The 24931-nt window shown below is 38.6% G+C and overlaps 1 protein-coding gene across 1 annotated transcript in view; it reads right to left on the bottom strand.

The window, feature by feature from the left end:
• NDUFAF6 (NADH:ubiquinone oxidoreductase complex assembly factor 6) overlaps nucleotides 1-24931 on the bottom strand; it is a 40343-nt gene that overhangs the window by 11208 nt on the left and 4204 nt on the right. The window contains exons 2-5 of the mRNA XM_068983759.1: nucleotides 20076-20175; nucleotides 10114-10236; nucleotides 5981-6037; nucleotides 1626-1728 (exon numbers count right to left, since the gene is read on the bottom strand). Coding sequence (XP_068839860.1) covers nucleotides 1626-1728; nucleotides 5981-6037; nucleotides 10114-10236; nucleotides 20076-20175 — 383 coding nt within the window. The remainder of the gene's footprint in view (nucleotides 1-1625; nucleotides 1729-5980; nucleotides 6038-10113; nucleotides 10237-20075; nucleotides 20176-24931) is intronic.

Raw genomic sequence — 24931 nt, forward strand, 5'->3', positions numbered from 1 at the left:
TCACCTTAACAGGTAAAAGGTGTTTATCCTGTGCTTCATATCTGAAAAACAGGATTTATGTGAGCAAAACTGGGCACAAAGACAAGCTGATCATTTACCAGTAACAGGTTTCTGAACGTCAACTTTTAAATAGAAGTTTCCTTAGACAACAGCATACCAAGAGCACATTTGGAATTTTAATCAGCTCTTGTGGAAAACACGGCAAGTCTTGCATTTCTTCTCCTCAGTGCAATTTCCATATGACCTCATTTTAAGTATATGCTTAAGCTTCCTGCTCTTTGCTCCCTCCTTTCACTGCGTTGGCAAACATGTCACTGAATGGGCAGGCAGAACAGGCCTGGGAAATTGGGTAAGGACTTGTATTATTCTTTTAGGCTGACATAAAGACATATTGCTTTCTTCAAATGGATGGTATTGTCCTTGCTCCAAATAATTCCATTACAATCCTCATGACAATAAGCCCTCACCAATTTAGAATAGAGGCAAAGGAGCAAAAATATCTCAACTCCATAGTTTGGGGTTTTGTTTTTTTTTTAAGAAAAATCTCATAAAAACTTACAGAGTTTTGTTTCTTCAACTTTTGCCTTAAACATGGGAAAGTATTATTGACAAAGAAGAAAGGAGTCAGGTCATAGGTCTTCCAAACAGTAAGGGTTGCATAAAAAAGTAAAATCATCTGTAATTACCAGATTATTAATTACAGCAGGAGGTAGCTAAAGTACTTTTACGAGAATCTGGGTATTTTCATTAGTCTGCATTCCATTCCAAAGAAAGGTATATATTATATTTCCTTTCTACCTCGAAAGAAAAAGAAAATCTAGTCTTTTGTAGTTGGTGCAAAGAAAAATTTTAACGTTAAACTGGTTAGACTGTCAAATTAAGAAAGACTGAAGTATAAAAGGTGTTATGTTAACAGCATGGAGGTTCCTCAAAAAACTAATAACAGAGTTACCATATGATCCAGCAAGTTTATGCCTGGGCATATATCCAGAAAAAGATGAAAACTCTCATTTGAAAAGATATATGCACCCCAATATTCACAGCAACACTATTTACAACAGCCAAGACATAGAAACAACCTAACTGTCCATCCGCAGATGAACAGAGTAAGAAGGTGTGGTGCACACATGCAATGGGATATGACTCAGCCATAAAAGAACGACACGTGCCATTTGCAGCAACATGGATGGACTAGGGATTAGCACACTGAGTAACGTAAATCAGACAAAGACAAATGTTATATAATTCCACTCACATGTGGAATCTTAAAGATAATACAAATGAACTGCTTTACAAAACAGAAACAGACTCACAGACTTAGAAAACAAACTGACGGTTACCAAAGGGGAAAGGAGTGGGAGGGATAAATTAGGGGCATGGGACTGACAGATGCTCATCATTATATACGGAATAAACAACAAGGACTTAGCACAGGGAACTATATTCAGTATCTTGTAATAACTACAGTGAAAAAGAATCTGAAAAAAAAAAGTATATGTATAACTGAATCACTTTCCTGAATACCTGAAATTAACATAATGATGTAGATCAACTATACTTCAATTAAAAAAAAGTATTTTCTTTAAGAAAGAGAAGTATAAAATAGAAAAGAAAAAAAAACTTACCCAATATTTCTAGTATTAGATAAAGAAGAGAACTCTGTGTATTTTCAGCATAATTTTCTAGTTCCTGGATATTACGATATGCTTTGTCATCCAAATTTTTTTCCTACAAACAAAATGCTTTATTTGTTTGATGAATGGGTAATAACTTATTTTAAAAATGCACAATTTTTCCCCTAAAGAAATGACTAATAATTAAAACTATTGGTATGAACTATTACACAATAAAGATAAAAAATAAAATTAAAATATTAAAGTCCTACATGTTCACTACTTACAAATCACCCCTCAAAATAATACCTCAGGAATAATCTCAATGCACAAATCACCATGGACATGGGGTTGGCTTAATTTTTACTTGCTTCTAAAGTGTAAGGTCTTTTTATACAGTTTATGAGGTTCTCACAGCAAGAATACTGTAATGGTTTACAATTTCCTCCTTCAGCTGATTCCCTGGAAAAGTCCCTGATGCTGGGAAAGACTAAGGACAGAAGGGGGCATCATGGGATGAGATGGTTGGATGGCATCACTGATGCAATGGACATGAACTTGGGCAAACTTTGGGAGATGACGAGGGACAGGGAGGCCTGGTGTGCTGCAGCGCACGGGGTGGCAAAGAGTCGGACTCAACTGGATGACTGAACAACAACAAAGTGTAAGGTGGGGGCTTCCCTGATGGCTCAGCAGTAAAGAACCTGCATGCCAATGAAAAAGTCACAGGTTTGATCCCTGGGTTGGGAAGATTCTCTGAAGAAGGAAATGGCAACTCACTCTAGAATTCTTGCCTGGGAAAGCCCATGGACAAAGGAGCCTCGTGGTCTACCATGGAGTCCCAAGAGAGTTGGATGTGACTTACCAAACAATAACAAAGTCTAAGATATCATGGAGAAAATTACTTAACTGAGCGCCTATTTAATTAAGCATCTCAGACATTACTGCACTATTCCACAGTAATATTCCATAAAGTAATGGTGGATTACCAGAATACACTATACTCAAGAAACAGAAAAACGTCAATCTTAGAACAAGCACATCTAGCAACCTTTATAATACATTTAGAAAGTCTGCGTGGCCAAAATAATATTATTCCTCCACCCCTTCCTCCTGTTTTAAAACTAGGAGAAACTGGCATCAGCAATGAATCCCAGGGGGAAAAAATATCCTCCAGATCTTTCATATTAAAAAAAAAAAAAAAACCTGAAACAATTCACACACCATAAAATCTTCTGAAGTATACAATTTCACGGTTGTAGTAAATTCCAAAGTTGTGCAATATTACCACTATCTAATTCCAGAATGTTCTCATCACCTCAGAAAGAATCCTGTATCTATGAAGTTATCCCTTCCTGTTTTCCCGTCTCCTGATCGCCACAAACCACTAATGCACTTTCTGTCTCCATGGATTTGTCCGTTGCAAACAAAAGTACAGTGATACGATATGTGGCATTTTGTATCTGGCTTCTTTCAATTAGCATATTTTCAAGGTTCACCCATGTTGGCAAATCTATTAGTATCTCATCCCTTTTAAGTGAAGAAAACATATATAATATTCCATCATATGTTTATTCACTCATTCATAGACTCTGAGGCATTCTGACTTTTGAACTATTATGAATAATGCTGCTATGAACATTTGTGTACAAAGTTTTGTGAAGACACGTTTTCATTTCTCGTATCAACCTAGGAGTGAAATTGCCGGGTCTATGATAACTCTATGTTTAACTTTCTGAAGAATCTGCCAGTTTTTCCAAACAGCTGCACCATTTCACTTTTCCATCAGCATTGTACGAAGGGTCCCAGTATCTCCATATCCTCACCAGCACTTAACTATTGTTCATTCTTTACTGGAGCCATCCCAATGGGTATGAAGTAGTATCGCATTGTGGCTTGCTTTTTTAAAATTTCTATTTATTTATTTGTGGTTGTGCTGGCTTTTCTCTGGTTGCAGGGAGTGGGGACTGCTCCCCAGCTGCAGTGTGCGGGCTTCTCTTGTTGTGGACCACCGGCTCTGGGGCACGTGGCCCTCAGCAGTGACAACACGTGGGCTTGGTAGCTGCAGCTTACGGGCTTGAGCACAGGCCCAACAGACATGGTGTACAGGCTGAGCTGCTCCGCAGCAGGCGGGCTCTTCCCATACCAGGGATCCGACCTGTCTCCTGCACTGGCAGGCAGATTCTTCACCCCTGAGCCATCAGGGAAGCCCCTTCATTGTTGCTTTGATTCCCATCTCCCTAGTGAAAAGATGCTGAGCATCTTTTCAGGGGTTTCTTATTTATGTATCTTTTTAAAAGAAATGTTTATCCAAATCTTTAAATTGGATTCCTTTTTTTTATTGTTGAGTTATATGTTCTTTATATATTCTAGACAATAGTCCCTTATCGTATATATAACTGATAAGTATTTTCTCTCATTCTGTGGATTGTCTTTTTGTTTTCCTGAATCTTTTAAATTTTGATGAAGTCCAATTATCTACTTTTTAATTTTAATGCTTGTGCTTTTGTATCATATTTAAGAAATCACTGCCCAATATAAACTTAAGAAGATTTATGCCTATGTTTCCTCCTAACAATTTTACAGTTTTAACTTACATTTATATCCATTTTGGGTTAGTTTCTATACATGGAATGAGGCAGGAAACCAAAATCATTCTTTTGCATGTGGATATCTAGTTGTCCCAGCACTGTTTGCTGAAAAGGCTGTTCTTTCCCCCACTGAATTATCTTCACACCCTTGTCAAAAATCAGTAGACTATCAATATATAGGTTTACTTCTGAACTCTCAATTCTATTCCATGCCAATGTACGTGATTTATATGATCAGTACATATTAACCAATATGTCTATGGAAGGCCAATGCTACACAGTTTGATTACTGTAACATTGTGGTCAAGTCTCAAAATTGGGAAATGAGTCCTTCAACTTTATTCTTCTTTTCTAAGATTCTTTTGATGACTTTGGGTCCCCTGCATTTCCATATGAATTTTAGGATCAACTTGTCAATTTCTGCAAAAAAAAAGAAGAGCAGCTGGAAATTTTAAAGGGACTGCACTGAATCTATAGATCAATGCATGAATACTGATCCAATCTTTTACTTTTATATATCCTTCTATGCAAATGCCAAATGCCATTTTCCATTAAACAATGGAAAAACTGTTTTGTTTTTTCATAAAAAAGAGAGATTTTCCATTATCTGTCTTGAATTCTCACATCTTCTTACATCATAAAAACAGAAGATATCTGAAAAACAGACTTTCTTCATAGTAATTAATTCTATAAGCCAACTGAGAATTTTAAAATGTAAAAGTCATTATCTTATTTTGGCTTATATTATTACTACTGTAGCCTATGATTATTAACAGATTGTATCCAAATAAACTAAGTAAACTTACATTTTCATGACAACAGTGTATGACAAATATTAGGTCAAGGACACTCCGCCAACAACGTGTTGGAAAGATCACACAGATCAGTCCCAGCCATCAAGCAATCTGCAAGCCTGGTTGGAACTAGAACTTAGTTCTAAGTGTAAGATTCTATTTGCTAGAACTTTATTTATTCACTCTATTTGGACACAGCTTCAAGCACTGGATGAATATAATGATATGTGTACAACTATTCTAGTTTTGATGAAATTAAGGAATTATCCATACTTTTTAAGGTCTGATTATCATATTATAGTTATATTTTATACAAGCCTCTTCTTTTCAATTTTTATTTTATAGTGGAGTTGATTTACAATGTTTTGTTAGTTTCAGGTACACAGCAAAGTGATTCAGTTATACATATACTTCCATCTATTCTTCAGATTCTTTTCCCATTTAGGTTATTACAGAACTGAGTTTCCCGTGCTATACAATAGGTCCTTGTTGATTATCTGTTTTATACACATTGTATTTTCAGATCAAATGATAACATGTCTGGGGTTTACTTTAAAATAATCGAATAGGGTTTAGTGAGGGAAGCTGTTATTTCATTTAGAAAATAAATGAAATAACACTGGACATGGGTTTATAACTATTAAAGCTAGGTGACGGATACATGAAAGTGTACTACACTATTTTCTCTATTTTTATGTAAGTCTCAACATTTCCTATTTTTTAAAAAACACCAAGATAGTAGAGCATGATATGCACACGCAGGCCTCTGCCTGGACACCCGCTTGCCTGTCTGTCTCCAGGCACAGGGGTAGGAGTTGAGGTAGGCGGCATGCAGTGATGGAGAACAGATAAAGTGGCATAGTTCTCTAAAAGTCTCCTTCCTCCAAAATATTGATTTACTTATTAAAACATTTCTTCCCTGAAGAATTAGCATAAGGATTAAAAGAGGAGAAAAAACAAGACTTGACCAATTGCAACTTACTCTTTCATCAATGATTTTCATAAGCCATCTTTTAGTCAGATTATGTCTTCTGACAGCCTAAAAAAAAAAAAGTTTTAAGTTTTTGGAAAGTACTACAAATGACTTCTGTAGACCTGAATAACATAAACCAAATACCAAACCAGGCCAGGGAACATTTGTAATAATTCATCACCAGACAGCAATGTTAAAAACCTAGGGAAAAAGAAAATGTCCCTAGAAAACATTTTAAAACATTTCCAAGTAAAGATAATATATCCAAAACTTTTTCACTACTCTTTTCCTTATACTATTAGTAATTAGTGAATCCACTTTCAAAACAAACAAAAAAACAAGAATTAAGCTGAGCAAGCTTCTCTCCGTGGTATGCCTCGACTTCTATGCTTATTACAAACTTTTCTCCCATAAAATGAAGACCCTATTTAATGAAAATAACCACTTTATAATAGAAAAGGCTAATACAGCTCCAAAGAAAACAATCTGTAGGGTACAGTGTTACCTTACAAGTAAAGACACTCCATTAAGAAAGAGCACACTTAGTACTTAGATCCTGGTCTCTAATACCATTTCCATCCAAGGAAACAGACTCTAAAAAAGGGGATTCCAGAGCTGGAACAAGGGAGATTCAAGAGGATCCTAAACCATTTTATTGTGCCAGAAAATAGAAAGTGCAAAAAAAAAAAAAAAAATAGGCATGTTAGGACATATAAGCCATTTTGAAGGGACTCTCATTGTCCAAATATGGGACTATATGAATACCAAATAATTAAGTACAGTAATGAGGTATAATCTGCCTGCCAATGTAGGAGAAATAAGAGAAGCGGGTTCACTCCCTGGGCCAGAAAGATCCCCTGGAGGAGGAAATGGCAACCCACACCAGTATTCTTGCTTGGGAAATTCTACAGACAGAGGAACTTGGTGGGCCACAGTCCATAGGGTCTCAAAGAGTTGGACACAACTAAAAGAATGAGCATGCATGCAAGCAATGATTTATAAAGTACTGGGAAAAACAAGAAATTCAGGAGTTTATACCAATAGTTAAGTAAATACATAATATAGGAGAGTGAGAGCAGCTGCTTATAGTAGTGTGCCAGGTGGTAAATGTGAACAAAGCATTAGAGTCGGGACATTATCGTTCTGTAATCATAATAGTAAAGACTGGATAAGAACCATCAGTGAATGTTACGTTTCACAGGAAACTGATGAGGAGCAGGATATTTGCATTGTCTTAAACCTGATTAGCTGCAAGGGAAATTCTAATTATACAGTAGACTACACATTGGGAGAACCGGGCAACATCTTGAATGTTAATGAAAATGAACAATGCAATAAAGGACAGATGGACAGAATGTGTCTCCAGATGTGACACCCTGAGAATACATCACCGATGCAGTATTCTGGCCAAGGGAGCATAACCTGAACCATCTAAGCAGGAGGAAACATTAGACAAATCCAAAATGAGGAATGTTCTACTACAAAAAAAAAAAGATGTTATATACACTTCAAAAATGTCAATGTCACAGAAGACAAAAGCTATGGAAATGTTCCAGATTAAATCAGGCTAAACAGATATGACTGAAAAATAGCTGACTGGATCCTACACTGGAGGGGAAAAATACATTAATGTATATTATTAGGTCAACTGACAAAATTGGAATATGAGAGGAAAATCAGATGAAAGTTATTTCAAAGTTAAATCTACTAAAGTCAGTAACTATTCTGGTTAAAGAGAATGTCTGTATTCTTAGGAAATTACTAAGGTAATGAGAAATAAAGGGACATGATGTATGCAACTTATACTCAAATGATTTTAAAAAACTATGTGTGAAAATATAGAGATCATGCCAGCACACACACACACACGAGTGAGCACACACAAATAATTAACAAATAGGATAAAATGTTAACAACAGGTAAATATGAGTGAACAACATAGAAGTGTTCTTGCAAGATTTTTAATTTTGTAACCTTCCTGAAATTTTGAAGCTATTTCCAAATAAGGTAAACACTGCTTTTTTGCCAAGTCAACACTAAGTATAATATATTTTCACAAGAAATATAGGAGTGAAACAAAGTCTCCGGGATATCCTACATTTCAACTGAGACTCTAAGATGTCACTGATATTAATGTAAAGGCTGGCAGGCTCATTAATACACATGCACGGGGCAAAGGATGGAAGTGTGCCCACTTTGCCCGACAGGAACGCAGCAGAAGCTATGAGGGCTGCAGAGTTGGTTTGGAAGTGCTCTCAGCATTGCTACAACTGCACAGCAGCACTCCCGCAGGCCTCTCTCCCCAGTGAATCAGCCTGGGATACCTCAGTCACTTCAGTCTGGCTCTCATTTTGTTTTGTACATGTCTGAGTAGGGCAGGGCTTGTTTGATCTTTGTAACCACACTATCAAGCACCATTCCTGGCACATAAAAGTACTCGGTAGATACTAAACCACCGAAAAGTCAGACTCCTATTTACTCAAGACTGACGCTGTAACAGCTGCAGTTCCTTGATCACAGAGTTCTGTCTGACTCTGAAGGACATCAGAGATCAAGATAAAAAAACACATACTTATAAGAAGCTGAAAACCTGTTGAATAAAGGTATCAAAACTTTGGAAATAGAAGCCAAATGAAATAAAAATCGTGGCTATAATTATTAGAAATTGTAAGAATTTCATCTATTCTGTGCTCTAAAAGTACCAATGAAACAGTGCAGCAGGAATGTACTCTGTTCCCCTATTTAATCGTCTAAAGAACCCGAAGCTCTTTAAGCAATGAATGGAAAGTCTGACTGGACAGTGGCGCAATAAGCACGTGCTCCAGAAGAATGGGGAGAGAAGTAAAAGACACACAGTCAGGACAACCACTCTGAACACCACCTGCTTCTTTCAAATGTTCATGTTAATCTGCAATACCTGTCATTATCAGAGAGCTGGCCAACATTCATCATCAAAATTTAAGCAGCTTTTAAAACTGGACAAATTGACATACATGTAAACATTCTGTAATTCAGATATGTCTTCTGGCACTTAAGTGAAGCTAAGACAAGATAAATTTATGTTAAATAAATCTCTGATCATTCAAGTTATTTCCTGACAAAGGCCAGAATCTTTGATACAAGTCTTAGCATAAACTTCTAATGCAGTCAGGTTTGCATATAAAATAAGTAGTTTCTGGATTTTGGAGAAACTTTCCTCTAAACTGAGTCAGCCAGGATGAGGTTCTTGAAGTGGGATGACTAAAGGGAAACGAGCTTCCCATCCACTTTTCCTTCCCAGTCCCTGATTGGACGGGCCTGGCTCTCCAATTACTGAGCTTCCCATCCACTTTTCCTTTCCAGTCCCTGATTGGAGGGGCCTGGCTCTCCAATTACTGAGGCTCTGTGAAGTCAACCTGAGGCCCCGAAAAGGGGCCTGCCTCTGCTGGGGCGCAGACCTGAGAAGGAGTGCACCAGTTAGGTCTGCCAGAGGCTCCTGGGACAGACGCTGTCTTCCGGCACTCACAATACGACAACGGGGGCGCAGATCAATGACAAAAGGACCCCAAACCCTGTCCTCTGCTGCTAGTCCAACGTATTTTTAAACTGTGTAAGGCTAGTTGTGAATGAGGAGTCCACAGAGCTTTAATGTAAAACTAACTACTAAATACATCTTAGTGTACAAATAACAACCTCGCCCATAGGCTTCCATTCTCAGATACCTAAACTTCATCAACAAAGAGGCAATTCTATGAAACTAGACAAGGCAGCTTTAGGAATGATAAGAGCACAAAAGATCAATGGATCCACAGTCCGGAGCATGAACTAAAGCACTGGAATAAGGAGCTACTCGGCAGACAGAAGATTCACCTGTCATTCTTTCAAAATTTGTAGGGCTTAAATTCTGCAACCAAACATGTGGAAAACAATTTATAACATAAACAGACCAAATTCCTCTTTCTTCTTTTAATAAACACACTAAAGATGTGTGCAAATTACTTAATGATTTTAAATTCTGTCAAAACTAATATACATCTGAACATTACATGAGTCCAAGAATATTTTCAGGATAGATTCCCCATTGCCACTCTCCAACTTGTATGTAACAAAAAGTATGCTTAAATAACATTCTTACAAATGAAAAGCAGCTATTTCTGTTTTACCTTCCACAGTTCAATGGCCACAGGCTGATGTGGTGGATTGTCACCATATATATCATCCACAGTTTTCTTCCAAAACTGCGTTCGCATCAGTCCAATTGTCTTCTCAGAGACAGTGTCCTTAATCTATAAGCAGGGTTTAAAAACATTAACAACCACACTACTCAGAGTTGCAGAAATCACTATTTATAACCGCAAAATCATATAATTCAGTCTTCTCTGCATTTAATTTTTCCTTGAAGTTATATATCGGTTAAACTGTCACCATTATGAGTTACCTAAGTAAAAGCTACAGATTACTTGGTGCTTATTCAAAAATATTCTCAAGGTCTGCATTCAAAAATACGAGCAATTCTTCTAAAAAAGTTATAAGGAAAAACAAAGGAGGGGGGACATTTTGTTTAAAAGAAATTTAAGAAAGATCAACCAGTCACATATAGACCTATTTGAATCCGGATTTAAAGAGAGAGACAACTAGGAAAATCTGAACACCAGATGTTTAATGATATTAAGGAATTATTTTTAACTTTTTAATGTATAATAGTAGTGTTATTTTTTTAAGTGAATTCTTTTAGAGATGCAAATTGAAATATCTGCAGATGGAAAAATTCATCTGAAACTTAACTTCAAAATAACCTGGAGGTGGGGATGATGTGGCTGAGGAGTAAAGATGAAAAACAAGATTGGCCATGAGCAGGTAACAGCTGGAAGTGGGTGATGGGGTACATGAGGGTTCATTATATTTCTCTCTCTGTATATGCATATACTTCATTCTATATATGATTGAAATTTTCCAATGAAGTTTTAAAAAAATAAGTGGAAGAGACGAAAAACAATCCTCACTTGGTCTGACGATAAACCTAGGAAATAGAACCAGAGGCTTTTCAGAGGAAGCAGAGAAGGAAATATTATTTATCAAATGTCTACAAGTTCCAGGCCCTGTGCAGGTACTGTACCAGATGTTGCCTGATCACAATCAGCAGAACAAACTCACAGGGTCCTTATCAACACATTCATTCTACAAGTACAGAAATTATGGCTCAAAAAGGTAGACGCTTATCTCATGCACATGGAGAAGACTGTGGCGAGGCTAGGGGCTGACTGCAAAGGGATGCATACGGGAATCTCTCAGGCTGACGGAATTGTTCTCTATCACGACTCTGACGGTATCTACAGGACTTGAAGCAGTTTTCAAAACGTATAGGTCTATATACCACAAAAAGTGAATTTTACTGTGATACATTTAAATAAACTCACTCGTTTATTCACTAACTTTTTAAAAGACGACTGTTAGACTCTCTCCCTAACTTACTACTGATTAAGAATGGCCTTGTTAAGCTCTGGCAAGAATCATCAATGCATGCTAAATCTAGGAGGAAAATTTATTTCTAACTGAGCTATAATTGACACATAACAGTTTCATTGTTTTAAGTATACAATATGATTTGATATGAGCGTGGTGGGCTACAGTCCATGGGGCCCCAAAGAGTCGGACATGACTGAGCGACTGAACCTACCTATCTACCTACCTATATATTGTGAAAGGTCACCATAGGTGTCATTAATATCTATTTTCACTACACAAAATCAGAAATCTGTGTATGTCAAGAGCTTTTAAGATCTGCTCTATTAGCAACTTTCAAATGCATAGTAACAGTGTTAGCTGTGTATTACATGCCCATGCCTTATTTACTTACAGTGGCAAGTTTCTACTTTTTAACCACAATCACTCATCTCAACCATCTCCTAACCCTGCCTCTGGCAACCAGTGATCTGTTCTCTGTATCTACAGGCTGGGGAAGTTTTTGTTTGTTTTGCTTTTGCTTTAGATTCCACATATAAGTGAGATCATATGGTACCTGTCTTTGTCAAACTCATTTCACATAGCATGAAGCCCTCAATGTCCACCTGTGTTGTCACAAATGGCAAGGTTTCCTTCTTCTTTACGGTAAGTAATAACTCACTGTGTAGATACACCTCATCTTTTTTACAAATATATTTACGTATTTATATTTTTGGCTGCACTGGGTCTTCGCTGCCGCCCGCGGGCGTTCCCGAGTTGCAGTGGGCTGGGGTGACTCTCTGGCGCAGTGCACAGGCTTCTCACTGTGGTGGCTTCCGTGGTGGAGCACACACTCCCAGGTGGCCGGGTTTCAGCAGATGCAGCAGGTGGGCTCAGGGGTCGCCGCGGGCAGGCTCCAGGGCGCTCAGGCTTCAGGAGCTGCAGCTCGTGGGCTCAACAGCCGCGGCACATAGTCTTCTGTTGCCCACGGCACGTAGAATCTGCCTGGACCAGCGATCGAACCCGCGTCCCCTGCACTGCAGACTCTTATCCATTGTACCACCAGGAAGTCCCAATTAACCACGTTTATCCAGTTATCCACCAACGGACACTTGGGTGGCTTCCATGCCTTGGCTATGGTAAATAATGCCGTGATGAACAAGGAGGTGCAACTATTTTTTTCAAGTTAGTGTTTTCATTTCCTTTGGCTAAATACCCAGAAATGGAATTACTAGATTTCGTAGTAGTTCTAATCTTTTGAGGAATCTCATACCATTTTCCATAGCGGCTGCACCAATTTACACTCCCACCAACAGTGAACAAGGGTTCCATTTACTCCACAGCCTCAACGTTTGTTATTTCTTGTCTTTTTGATGACAGCTATTCTAATAGGCTGGAGAAGGCAATGGCACCCCACTCCAGCACTCTTGCCTGGAAAATCCCATGGATGGAGGAGCCTGGTGGGCTGCAGTCCATGGGGTCACTAAGAGTCGGACAGAACTGAGAGACTTCACTTTCACTTTTCACTTTCATGCCTTGGAGAAGGAAATGGCAACCCACTCCAGTGTTCTTGCGTGGAGAATCCCAGGGATGGGGGAGCCTGGTGGGCTGCCATCTATGGGGTCGCACAGTCGACTGAAGCAACTTAGCAGCATTCTAATAGGTGTGAGGTGACACCTCATTGTGATTCTGATTTGCACTTCTCTCAAAGTGAGGCTGAGCACATTTTCATGTACCTACTGGCCGTATATGAGGTAAATTTTGATGAGGACCATGGTCTTAAAACACCTCCTCACATTCAACAGGAAAAAAATATTAACATCTTGACCAGTGATCAAAATTGGTATCACAAATAAGAGGCACACAAACATGTCATGCCTCATTGTGATTCCCTGAGAAGGACATACACCATTAAGACAGGTAAGTATTAGATTAGAAATGTATAATATAATTGTGACAAAAACTCCAAATGAGAAAGATTCAAGATTTTTAAAGGAACAATATGTTTTTTTTAATGTCAGTGTTTAATAGAAGACAAAGAAAAGCTATGGAAATGCTCCAGATAAAAGGAGGCAAAAGAGACATGAAAGCTAAATGTAATATGTGATCTTAGTTTGGATCCTGTACAGAGGGTTTAAAGATGCCATAAAAAACATCATTCAATCGTTTGACAAAACTAGAAACCAGAGGTAGATTAAATAAAACTAGTGTGTCTGTCTCAAATTTACTCAGACGGGTAACTGTTATGAAAGAGAATATTCTTGTGCTAATGAAATACAGCTCAAGTTTATGAGTAAAGGGCCATGGTGTAGTCAAGTTACAGTAAAATGATTCATAAAAAGAAACACAGCACATGAATGTGTGTGCATATAGGTGTGTGTGTATACAGAGAGAGAGAAAAAGAGAGGGAGAGAGAAAGGAAGGGAGAGAGAGAGAAGGGGAACAACCTGATAGAGCGAATGGGGCCAAATATTAACAGAAGGGCGTATCGGTATTCTCTGTACTATTCTTACTCCTGTGCACATGAAAGTATTTCAAAAAAAAAAAAAAAAGTTTTTAATGGTCTTGGTGCTGAGTGGGTCTCTCTCAATGTTTAGTGTTCAGATCCCATGGCATAGGGTCTATTCTAAATACAGCATCAAGAGTAATCCTTTAAAGATGTGGGCACATATATACAATGGAATGTTACTCAGACATAAGAAAAAACGAAATAACGTCATATGCAGCAGCATGGATGAACCCAGAGATTATCAGATTAAGTGAAGTAAGTCAGAAAAACAAAGAAAATACCATGTGATACCACTTATTTGTGGAATCTAAAATACGACACAAATAAACTTATCTACAAAACTGAAACAGGCGCACAGAGAGAACAGACCTGTTGGTGCCAAGGGGGAAGGATGGACTGGGAATCTGGGACTAGCAGCTGCAAGCGTATCGGATGGACAGACAACAGGGTCCTATCATACAGCACAGGGAACTATATTCAATACCCTATAAAAAACATAATGGAGAAGAAAAAATAAGTTAAAAAAACTTTTTAAAAAGACTAATCATTTCAGGAGGACACTGAGCTCACTTCTCCCCCAGTGAACACATCAAAAATACATCTACATTGCTGAAAACAACCTGAAAACTGGCAGAGAGGCTCTTCTGCAACCAAGGATATAAAGAAAAATGCACATGGAGCTGGGGAGGAAGGGAGGAACACATGTGAGGTTGGGACCTGGGCCCTTAGCAGGGGACACAGAAGAGGAGCGGAATATCACACACAGGCTCAGGGATCCACCCTGGGAAGATAATCACCCTTCGCTGGTGTGAAAACCAGGGAGACCTACTGGAGGGCTGTGAGAAACAGAGACTCTGCACAAGCTTACTTACTCCCAGGACTTGCATCAAGGCTGCAGACGGAAAAGTGCCTGCAGCTCTGACCAGCTGCCTGCTCCAGCCCCTCTTGTCCAGCACTGCCCTCCACTAAGGCAAAGGCTATCACTGCGAGGGAGTGTGCACACACTGAGAGAAAAGGAAGCCAGCCTGGACCAGAGCCAGCATGCACGCCACACTGCAGGCTGAAAACTGCCCGGGGTTCTGCGTGGCTTCCGGGACTGTTCCAGCACGCACCCCAGCCCACCCAGCTGCCTGCTGCAGCCCCTCTGGCTCTCCACTAGGGCTGAGGTGCCCTGCCAGAGGAGTCCACACACTGAGAGCTTAGACCAACCCTTAGAGCTTGTGTCTAGGACCCTGAGCTCTGATCACACCCAGACAAGGGGATGACCGCCACTGGAGGAGCCCAGGAAAAGCCCCAGCTTACACCTGGCTTAGCTATAGCCCCTTCATCTTTAGCTCTACCTCCCACCACAGTGGTAGCTGCCAGCACACCCCAAGAGAAGACATGACCTACGCTCACTTCAGATCCAGCTCTCCCATCAAAATAATTGGGCACAAACAGACTGTATAAGGACAGCCCCACAAAAGGACACCCCTTCAAGACTGGAACAAGTAACCAGTTCACCTAATTTCATACAAAGTTATACAAAATGAAAAGACAAAGGAATATGTTTCAAGCGAAAGAATAAGGGGAAAAAGCTGAGTCAAATCCCTGGTGATACAGAGATAAATAATTTACCCCATACAGTTTCACAGTACAGTAAAAAGAATGCTAACTAAATTTGCAAAAAGAATCCATGAACACACTAAGAATTTAAACAAGGAACCAGAAAATATTAAAAAGAACTAGTCAGAGCTGAAGAACACAATTAAAGAAACGAAAAGTGCACAAGAAGGAACGCACAGCAGACTAGCTGACGGAGAACACAAAAGTGACGGGCGGGGGCAGGGGGAGGGACGGAATCACCCATCAGAACAGCAAAAAGAGAAACAAATGTTAAAAAAGAGGATAGTTTAAGGGACCTCTAAGACAACATCAAGTGTACTAGCACTCACTTTATAAGGATCCCAGGAGAAGAGGCTGAGAAAAGAGAAGGAAATGTATTTGATAAAATTATGGCTGAAAACTTTTTGAAGTTGAAGGAGACAGATTTCTATAGGAAGCTCAAAGAGCCCCAAACAAGATGAACTCAATGAGACCCACACCAAAATGCATCATAATTAAAACGGCAAAAGTTAAAGAGAATTTAAAGGCAGCAAGAGAAAAACAGAGAGTCAAACACAGGGGAATCCCTGTAAGGCTATCTATCAGCTGATATTTTCTGCAGAAGCTATGAAAGCCAGAAGGGAGTGGCATGATATATTTAAACAGCTGAAAGGAAAAAACCTACAACCTAGGATACTCTACCCAGAAATGTTATCTTTCAAAACTGAAGGAGATAAAGAACTTCTCAGACAAGCAAAAATTGAGTTTACCAGTAGTAAAGCAACCTTACAAGAAGTATCAAAGGGTCTTTTTCAAGTGGAAAACAAAAGATTATAAGCAAGAATTCATAGAGGAAAAAAAAAAAATCCCACTAGTAAAGACAAATCTTACAGTAAAGAAGGTGGATCAACCACTTTCAATAAGCTAGTAGGAAGATTTTAAAAAAAATTGTAAAAGCAACCATAACTACAATAAATGGTAAAGAGACAGCCATGCAGATGAAAAGTTTAATAACAAAAACATAAAAATAGGAGGGGTGGAAGTCAAAATTGTCTAGAATGTGTTTGAACTTAAAAGACTAGTTTAAGTCAAGTAGATATAATTACCATATAAAACATATACAAACCCCATGGTAACCACAAAATAAAAACCTACGATACACAAAAAACAGTAAGAAAGCAACCCAAACATAGTACAAAAGAAAATTATACAATCACAATGGAAGAAACAAAATGAAGAAGAAATGAACAGAGAAAAATTACAAAAACAACTGGAAAACAAGTAATAAAGTCAGTAAGTCCAGTAAATCCACACCTATCAATAATTACAATTGCACTACCTACTGATGTGAGAAAGTATTTGCAAATGAAAATCCTTTGAGGGGTTAATATCCAAAATTCAAAAGCAGTTCACACAACTTGATATCAAAAGAACAAAGAAAAGACCTAAATAGACACTTTACCAAAGAAGATATACAGATGGCCAAGAGGTCCATGAAAAGGGGCTGAAACATCACTAAGCACCAGGGAAACATCACCCCACATCTGTGGAATGGTTATCATCAAAAAGACCACAAATTAAGAAATGCTGGCATGAATGTGGAGAAGAGACAGCCCCAGCGCACTGCTAGTGCAACCCCTGAGCTGGTCATCGCCTGCTGTCGCATAAAATCCACTTTTCACTGCATGTCACAATCCAACTGAGAAATGGTTTCTTGTACAGATTAAGAGGACACTGCAAAAAAAACCAATTTTTGGATCTGAAGTCAGCTCATGTGGCACACACTTATTGAACTTTTTCACCTTTCCAATTTGCTTCAAATGCCAACAACCACAGAACGGTTGATGCTGAGCTCTTCAGCCATTTCTCGTATAGCTATAAAAAGACCAGCTTCAATGATCCTCTCAGTTGGTGGTTGTCAACTTCTGCCGGCTGGCCACTGTGCTCCTCATCTTCAAGGTTCCTGTCTCCTCTGCAAAACTTTTTGAACCACCACTACACTGTATATTATCAGTTCGGGGCAAATGCATTGTTGACATTGCAAATTGTCTCTGCTGCTTTACAACCCATTTTGAACTCGAATAAGAAAATTGCTCAAATTTGCTTTTTGTCTAACATCATTTCCCTAGTCTGAAATCAATATAAAATAAATAGCAAGTAATAATTAGCAAAAATAAATAAATAAATAAAGTAATAAATGAGCATTAAAATGATGTATAACATAGCCACACTTAAGAATGTATTCCAGTATCAAAGAACAAAGTTCAACAATGCAAAATTGCAATTACTTTTGCACCAATATAATAAATCCAAATAAATCAAAACCACTAATTTGAAAAGATATATGCACCCCAGTGTTCATAGCAGCATGATTTACAATAGTCAAGATATGGAAGCAACCTAAGTGACCATCAACAGATAAATGGAAAGAGAAGATATGGTTTACATACACACACACACACACACACACACACGATGAAATATTACTAACCCACAAAAAAAAGAATAAAAGTTTGCCATATGCAACAAGAAAGGGCCATAGGGTATGATGATAGTGAAATAAATTAGAGAAAGGCAAATACTGTATGTTACCACTTACATGTAGAATCTAAAAGTTTACACAAATGAATAAACATAACAACGAGGAAAGAAGAGAAACAGACCCACATATATAGAGAATAAAGCAGTGGCTACTAGTGGAGAGAGGGATGAGGGGAGGGCCAAGACAGGGATAGGAGAGTAAGAGCTACAAACTACGATGTATAAAATAAGATACAAGGATATACTATACAACACAGGGAATATAACCAATACTTCATAATAATGTTAAATGGAGTATGACCTATAAAAATATCAAATCACTATGTGGAACACTTGAAACTAACATAATATTATAAACCAACTGTATTTTACTAAAATAAAATTTTAAAGGGTAATCCTTTTAAAACATGACCAAGAGATGGTCTCTTTCTTTGCTCAGAATCCTCCAGCGGTTTCCCGCCTCACTCAGAGTGAAGCCAAAGGGGCTGCAGTGGTCTCCCAGACCTTAGCTCTCTGGCCCAGATGCCTCTGACCTGACCTCCCACACCATCCCGCCCTCTCTGCTGTGCCACACTGGCCTTCTTCTCTTTGAATGTGGCAGGCACACATACCTCAGGACCTCTGTATTTGCTGCTACTTTTATCTGGAATACTATTCAGCCACATATTTCACACTCCTTTGCCTCCTTCAAATCTTTGCTCAAATGCTACCTTAGTGAGGTTTTTGCTTACGGAAACCCCTGCTACACCAAACCTTCCCTAACCTCCTTTTCTGTACAGAATTTATCTGTTCCTTGAGTGCAAGGACTTTGCATGTTTTACTCAGTGCTATATAACCCAGTACCTAAAGTAGTGCCTAGCATATTTTGGGCAATACCTGTTGAATGAATGAATGAATGAACCAGTTTGTGTGTGCAAAAACAAACAGTAAGACAGACAGCTGCTGGGAGACGGAAGTCTTGTGAAGGGGCCACAGGACCAAGGGGCAACCAGGGGCACACTGCCTGGAGTGCAGGAGTGAAAATGCCTGCATAATTGATTCATTCAATTGAAAAAAAAAGCAGCAAGACATCTTATAAGATGACAGAGAATTAGGGAAAATATGGAGGATTTATCTATTAAAAATGGAATTTTTTATTATTTTAAAGTTATAATGGAAGATCACAATGGAGATTATTTTTAAACTGTGACTGACTTAAGATGCTGAAGTGTAGTTTATACGTGAAAAAGGATAAAGTGAAAAAACATAGAACCATGACTTCTAGAAATACACCGAGGACCAACAGCCGGACCAAATTACTCTGCAGATTCATCAAGTCTCAGCTTCATCATGCCTTAGTGCTACAATCACATCCTTTCATTCGTTCCTAGCTCACCTCCTATCATATTCACCAGAGAGGCTGCGTCAAAACTTGCCACAGTCTTCAAGACCCCCAACCCTCCCATGCTCCCTCACTCTCAATATCTGATCTCGCCATTTAATTTACAGAGAAAATTAAGGCCATTCTATCTCAACTCCCTCAATGACACGCCTCTCCATTTCAATTTATCTTATACCTCAGCACATATTCTTTCCATTCTAATAAAAGGAAGACTCTCTCCTTCCTTTGTTACTCTTCAGACAAGAGTCAGTATAAGATTTGGGTTTGCTATAATTACTTCAATTTCCATTTCTCTTTAAAGTTAAAAACTCATTTCAAAAAGTGCTCTGAAGAACTGCTATATACACGCAAATTATGCAAATATTGTAGAGAATAAGCAGTAATACTCCGATTAACCTATTCAATTAATAGACAAAAGTGCAACGTTACTTGCATAGTTTAAAATATCCTTAGAAAAAGAAATTCCAGAATGGTCTTTCCAGAAACATTAAGTTCATTAGCTACCTTTATTTTTGGAATTGAATTGTTAAGCAGGAGAAAGAAGTCTGCAGCAGAGACCTTAAGCATGTCCAACATATAAGTTACAACTACAGTTCGTTATTATTCAGCATTAAACACATCATATCACAAGTTTTTGCAAATAATTTATAAGGTATTTTAATACCAGCCTGAGCCAGTTCCACATTGAAGGCTCTCAGTGCAAAAGCAGAGCTTCTGGATTCGGCAGGGAGTAACAGGGAACATAAATAGCCTTCATAATCTCGTTTCCTGTGACAAAAAGCAAAAGAAGGTAATTAGTTTTCACTTTCCAAGTTGCACACAAAAAATACTGACCAAAATGAACTGGAAACATGGCTTCAATTCAAAATGGGCCTTAAGTTTCTTATATGTTTCTCTACAATTACAAAAAAAAATGTATCTGCCTCCAATTCCAGAGCAGTTAAAATAATCAATCTCTATTAATTTATTTTGACATATAATATACATAATTTTAACTATTTCAGAATCACTTTGGTTTTAGTAATAAGAATTCAAATGAGCTACAGATACAGAAATCTAGAAAACAGTTCCAATAAGTCCTGGTATGAATACTCATACATTTATACATGGGTAAGACATAAGACAGAGAACACGGGCGCAGTCGCGGAGAGTGTGCCCATGTCTCTGCACACACACTCACTCACAGTTCCCTATAGCATCCGTTGAGAAAGCCTAGAAACAATGACATTCGCCCCTCCACCCCATAACGGACACCTAGACATTGATCTCTCCACTGCAAGAAACGTAGGCTCCTTGAAGCAATGAGTGACTCCGGGACTGGAGCACAGAAAACACAAGATAAGCCTGGAACATCTTCTTGAGTGGAAAGGAAACAGACATTCAAAGAATGGAGGGCCCTGTCAGAAGCCAGAGACACTGGCTTGATGAAGTTCGCACTGGCCAAGTGGGGCACCGTTTGAGCAACAAAAAAACACTGAGAGTAAAGACTGCAACAGGACCCCATGAGCCCTGACTAACATACACGAATAAGTAAACAAACACAAAGAGATGGAAAACCTTGACAACCAGTACATGTAAACTGATAAATCTAGAAGACATGGTTGAATTTTTTAACATCACCACTTGAGAGCTCTTAACTACCAAGGTAGTTAAGAAAAGAAATGCAAAAAAGCAAAATGGCTGTCTGGGGAGGCCTTACAAATAGCTGAGAAAAGAAGAGAAGCAAAAAGCAAAGGAGAAAAGGAAAGATATAAGCATCTGAATGAAGAGTTCCAAAGAATAGCAAGAAGAGATAAGAAAGCCTTCTTCAGCAATCAATGCAAAGAAATAGAGGAAAACAACAGAATGGGAAAGACTAGAGATCTCTTCAAGAAAATCAGAGATACCAAGGGAACATTTCATGCAATGATGGGCTTGATAAAGGACAGAAATGGTATGGACCTAACAGAAGCAGAAGATATGAAGAAGCGGTGGCAAGAACACACGAAAGAACTGTACAAAAAAGATCTTCAAGACCCAGATAATCATGATGGTGTGATCACTCACCTAGAGCCAGACATCTTGGAATGTGAAGTCAAGTGGGCCTAAGAAAGCATCACTATGAACAAAGCTAGTGGAGGTGATGGAATTCCAGTTGAGCTATTTCATATCCTGAAAGATGATGCTGTCAAAGTGCTGCATTCAATATGCCAGCAAATTTGGAAAACTCAGCAGTGGCCACAGGACTGGAAAAGGTCAGTTTTCATTCCGATTCCAAAGAAAGGCAATGCCAAAGAATGCTCAAACTACTGCACAATTGCACTCATCTCACACCCTAGTAAAGTAATGCTCAAAATTCTCCAAGCCAGGCTTCAGCAATACGTGAACTGTGAACTCCCTGATGTTCAAGCTGGTTTTAGAAAAGGCAGAGGAACCAGAGATCAAATTGCCAACATCCGTTGGATCATGGAAAAAGCAAGGGAGTTCCAGAAAAACATCTATTTCTGCTTTATTGACTATGCCAAAGCCTTTGACTGGGTATATCACAATAAACTGTGGAAAATTCTGAGAGAGATGGAAATACCAGACCACCTGATCTGCCTCTTGAGAAACCTATATGCAGGTCAGGAAGCAACAGTTAGAACTGGACATGGAACAACAGACTGGTTCCAAATAGGAAAAGGAGTACGTCAAGGCTGTATATTGTCACCCTGCTTATTTAACTTCTATGCAGAGTACATCATGAGAAACGCTGGGCTGGAAGAAGCACAAGCTGGAATCAAGATTGCCGGGAGAAATATCAATAACCTCAGATATGCAGATGACACCACCCTTATGGCAGAAAGTGAAGAACTAAAAAGCCTCTTGATGAAAGTGAAAGAGAGCGAAAAAGTTGGCTTAAAGCTCAACATTCAGAAAACGAATTATCATGGCATCTGGTCCCATCACTTCATGGGAAATAGATGGGGAAACAATGGAAACAGTGTCAGACTTTATTTTTGGGGGCTCCAAAATCACTGCAGATGGTGACTGCAGCCATGAAATTAAAAGACGCTTACTCCTTGGAAGAAAAGTTATGACCAACCTAGATAGCATATTCAAAAGCAGAGACATTACTTTGCCAACAAAGGTCCGTCTAGTCAAGGCTATGGTTTTCCCAGGGGTCATGTATGGATATGAGAGTTGGACTGTGAAGAAAGCTGAGCGCTGAAGAATTGATGCTTTTGAATTGTGGTGTTGGAGAAGACTCCTGAGAGTCCCTTGGACTGCAAGGAGATCCAACCAGTCCATTCTGAAGGAGATGAGCCCTGGGATTTCTTTGGAAGGAATAATGCTGAAGCTGAAACTCCAGTACTTTGGCCACCTCATGCGAAGAGTTAACTCATTGAAAAAGACTCTGATGCTGGGAGGGATTGGGGGCAGGAGGAGAAGGGTACGACAGAGGATGAGATGGCTGGATGGCATCACCGACTCGACAGACATGATTTTGTGTGAACTCCAGGAGTTGGTGATGGACAGGGAGGCCTGGGGTGCTGCAATTCATGAGGTCGCAATGAGTCGGACACGACTGAGCGACTAAACTGAACTGAAAGTATCTTCTCACCAAATAAGTGCTATTTACTAACTTTACTTATTAATTAAATTTAAAAGGCAGAAACCTTGAAAGACACCCTCTGAACAAAGTAACAGAAAGTTCACCCCACAGTAATAGGAGAAATCAACATGCTGTGCTTCCTGATAAGATACTGAGAAAACCACAGAGTGATTTCTGCAATATTCTTGCAAAAACTGTATAAACCCAAATTGAGAGAACCTGGCCAATTCTCCTAAAAAAAAAATATTAAGTTCATGGAAGAGGAGAAACTGTTCCAGATTAGAGAAGACTAAAGACTTTTGATAACTAAATGTAGCACAGAATCCTGGATGCATGAAAGTCATAACAGAATAGGAAAAGTTGAACAGAGTCTGGACTAGGTGGTAATAGTGGATCAACTTTAATATCTTGATTTTGATGGCTGTACAATGATAATATGGGAGAGAATCCTTGTGTATTAAGAAATACACACCAATAAATAATAAGGAGGTAATGGGTCATCTACATCTTATTCTCAAGTGGTTCAAAACGTCAACAATGAGGGAACTGCAGTGAAAAGTGTACTGGAGCTCTGTGTGCTGTTTCTCTAATTTTTATGTGAATTTGCAATTACTTTAAAGTGAAAAGTTAAAAAAAAAATAGTCCTTACTAGATTCATTCTAGGACGATGTAAGTATAAAGTACTAGACTGCCTACTGACAAAGCTACTTTCATTGTAACACACTGGAACCTTACTCTTAACAGTATTTCCTATCAAAACAATACTCAATATTAAATGGGTCCAACATCATTCCACGGAGTTTAGGTTCTGAAACTCGGACTACTCCCACTTTTCAACTGGTTCACATTTTGCTGTGTGGCTAACAGAGAACTTAAACTTCACATTCCCTGCCCAACTTCCACTCATGAATAGTAGCAACCCAGCTATCACAAGACAGCGCTACTAAAAAATCTCACCAGTCGCAGTTTCAGCTATAATATGGAGGGTTCAGACAAAGCAGCTTTACAGCTTACACTTTTAAATATATATAGATGTAAATATTTTGAAATTTTATTATAAAAAGTCTGTAAATATCAAAAGTGTTTAAAACACCTGAAAGTTAATATGGAACAGTGAGAAAATACTGAATAGGAATCAAAACTACAATCTTAATTTCCATCATTCAACTAGTTATTGACAGAAATGGTATCAGTCATGTCTATTTCCTAACTTATAAAATGAAGCTTGATAACCTACCTGTTTCATATCTCCTAAAAAATAACCTATATGTGAAGTATTTTCAAGCTTCTTACAGGAAAATGAAAAATAAAAGGATGACATAACAGAACTATAACAATCCTTGGGAAATAAAGACATTCTACACAGCTAAGGATTTGCCCTGTTAATAACTTTTTTTTAATATTTTGGTTGGAGATTTTTCTAAACAATATTACCCACTTCTTCACATTAAATAGAATATACTGACTATTGACCCACTTCTTCACTAATCAGGATCATTGTTATAAACATAGATTACTAGTATACAGGATATCCTGTAAGTGGCAAACCAAGGTCCAGTTACCTCAGAACTGTAACAGATAGTGAGAAATCCTGTACTCTGATAGCTTCATACAGCAACAGGGTCAATAACTTTTCATTTATTCATTCAAACATTCATTCAGTGCCTACAACGTGCTAAGCACTGTGCTAGACACTGAAGACAGCACAGACTTCAATCCAGCAGGGAGAGACAGACATGAGAAATAAACATATCTAGTGCTAAGACTGCTATGCTAATTCCAATGACCTGTGCGGCTGAAGCACAAAGGAAGAAGAGGTTCCTCAGTGAGGCTGGAGCACTTCCAGATATCACCAGTAGCAACCTCATCTCCTTATTAAAGCGTTAATTCCCAGGTCTAGGGTTTTCCCAGGTGGCACTAGTGGTAAAGAACACGCCTGCCAACGCAGAA

Source organism: Capricornis sumatraensis, chromosome 11 (assembly GCF_032405125.1).
Source record: "Capricornis sumatraensis isolate serow.1 chromosome 11, serow.2, whole genome shotgun sequence".
Lineage (NCBI taxonomy): Eukaryota > Metazoa > Chordata > Mammalia > Artiodactyla > Bovidae > Capricornis > Capricornis sumatraensis.